The following is a 1,747-nucleotide window of genomic DNA, read 5'->3' as shown; positions in this document are numbered from 1 at the left end:
TTTATAGAATCAAATAACGAATTAAAACCAACTTATCGGGGGAAATGAACACTTGAACATACACTATCGTGATAATAACTACCTAAAATAACAAGAAACATGTTTGGAGAAATTTTATTTGACGTGTCCTTTGAGTTGTTAGTGTCCCTTCGGAGGGAATCACCTTGTTGTTAATAAATACTTCCGGGTAGAAAACCAGCAGAGTTTAGCTACATATATATGAATATCTCACATTTTTCACGTCACTATATCACCGTTTAGACTAATCTGGTGTTTGTAAAGTCTGACCATCTCGAGCTTTTATTTTGGTACTTCCGGCGACCGGCAGTGTGAATTTGCATATTAGTTAAATATTTAGTTTCACCCAGAACATTTAGATTTAACATTTCACATTTAGATTTAGCATTTAGATTTAATATTTAGATTTAACACTTAGATTTAGATTTAATATTTAGATTTAACGTTTAACATTTAGGTGCCACATTTAATATTTAGATTTAACTATTTAATATATTTCTAAGTTAACAAATATTGCTGTAAATGTGGTAAAAGGTGACGTTAAAAAATTCACAACACTTTTTTAAACATTGTTTGAAGCTAAATGTGGCAAAATGTTGGTGTTATTATCAGCGTGAGCCATTTTACAAACGGCACCCCATAACGGTTAAATATTGTACAACAAATTTCAAGTTACAATGGCAGTAACATTGGAGACTTAACTTAAGGGGTCCAAAGATCAATCCAAGGAACAGTTTGAGTTAAAAATGAACAAAAATTGTGAAATACAGGACAAACCCTCTGATACTGCAACAAGTTCGACATCAACTCTCACAGAAGTACGCAGTGAGCAACTAAATAAGAAATAACTCTCCGAACCTGACCATACCTGCTGAGCAGCCCGGGCTGCCTGCTCCTCGTAGATATCCAGGTTTTGCTGCATATGCTGCAGGGCTTCGGGGCGGGACAGGGGGACATGAGGCTCCGGGTTCAGGATCATGTTGTGCTCATACACAGCAGCAACATAGGAGGAATTCATGACAGGCCCAGTATGAACAATGACTGACATTAAAAAAAGACTCACAACAACGACCCAAAACATTGTTCCAGTCTTTCAGTGTGGACACAAATGTTGAAAACCAGACAGACCAGTTAATGTTGGGGATTGTTTGTTCTGCTTGTTATAAGAAGGGGCGAAACGAGGGAGGTACGTCAAATAAATTTTTAGGCACTGGTGGGGAGGGACTTATTTGCCTTTATTGTTCCTTTAATGTTAATGTATTTCTCTTGTAAAGTACATTGAATTGCCTTGTGTATGAATGGTGCTATATAAATAAAATTGCCTTGCCTTCAGGGAGGGACATAAAACTAAATTACTGATATAATTCTGGCTGCACCTTGTATCTGTGCACGTTATTTGTGTGTGTTTCTTTGAGCTATCATAGAAGACTGTCACACACACACACACACACACACACACACACACACACACACACACATATATATATATGTGGTTTTATAAATCATTTTTTAAAAAGTATCTGACATTTTTCTCCTGCCACAACCATCTATTCCAAAGCAGTTAACTCATTGTCCAGGTGATACATTCGTCCATACAGACAGGCAGTGAGCAGCCCACCAGTCATGTTCGAGTGTCTCATGGTCACTGTGCCATCTGCAGCTGTTTCCAGATGCTCAGGCTGCTCCAGGACCAGCTTACTAGCTAAGACTGAAGGGTACACATATCTGG

The 1,747-nt window shown here is 37.9% G+C and overlaps 1 protein-coding gene and 1 pseudogene across 2 annotated transcripts in view; both read right to left on the bottom strand.

The window, feature by feature from the left end:
• LOC126384029 (biotinidase-like) overlaps window positions 1-1,144 on the bottom strand; it is a 6,087-nt gene extending 4,943 nt beyond the window's left edge. The window contains exon 1 of one of the 2 annotated variants that reach the window (XM_050034855.1): window positions 887-1,144. In XM_050034855.1, the coding sequence (XP_049890812.1) occupies window positions 887-1,099 (213 nt within the window). In that variant the 5' untranslated portion in view covers window positions 1,100-1,144. Of the gene's footprint in view, window positions 1-795; window positions 861-886 lie in introns of those variants that run through there. The other variant, XM_050034856.1, reaches the window with a different exon arrangement.
• A 380-nt stretch (window positions 1,145-1,524) lies between these two features.
• Window positions 1,525-1,747, bottom strand: part of LOC126384232 (biotinidase-like) — a 3,887-nt pseudogene continuing 3,664 nt past the window's right edge.

The sequence above is a fragment of the Epinephelus moara genome, chromosome 22, assembly GCF_006386435.1.
Source record: "Epinephelus moara isolate mb chromosome 22, YSFRI_EMoa_1.0, whole genome shotgun sequence".
NCBI lineage: Eukaryota > Metazoa > Chordata > Actinopteri > Perciformes > Serranidae > Epinephelus > Epinephelus moara.
This window is presented reverse-complemented; position numbering and strand designations above follow the sequence as displayed.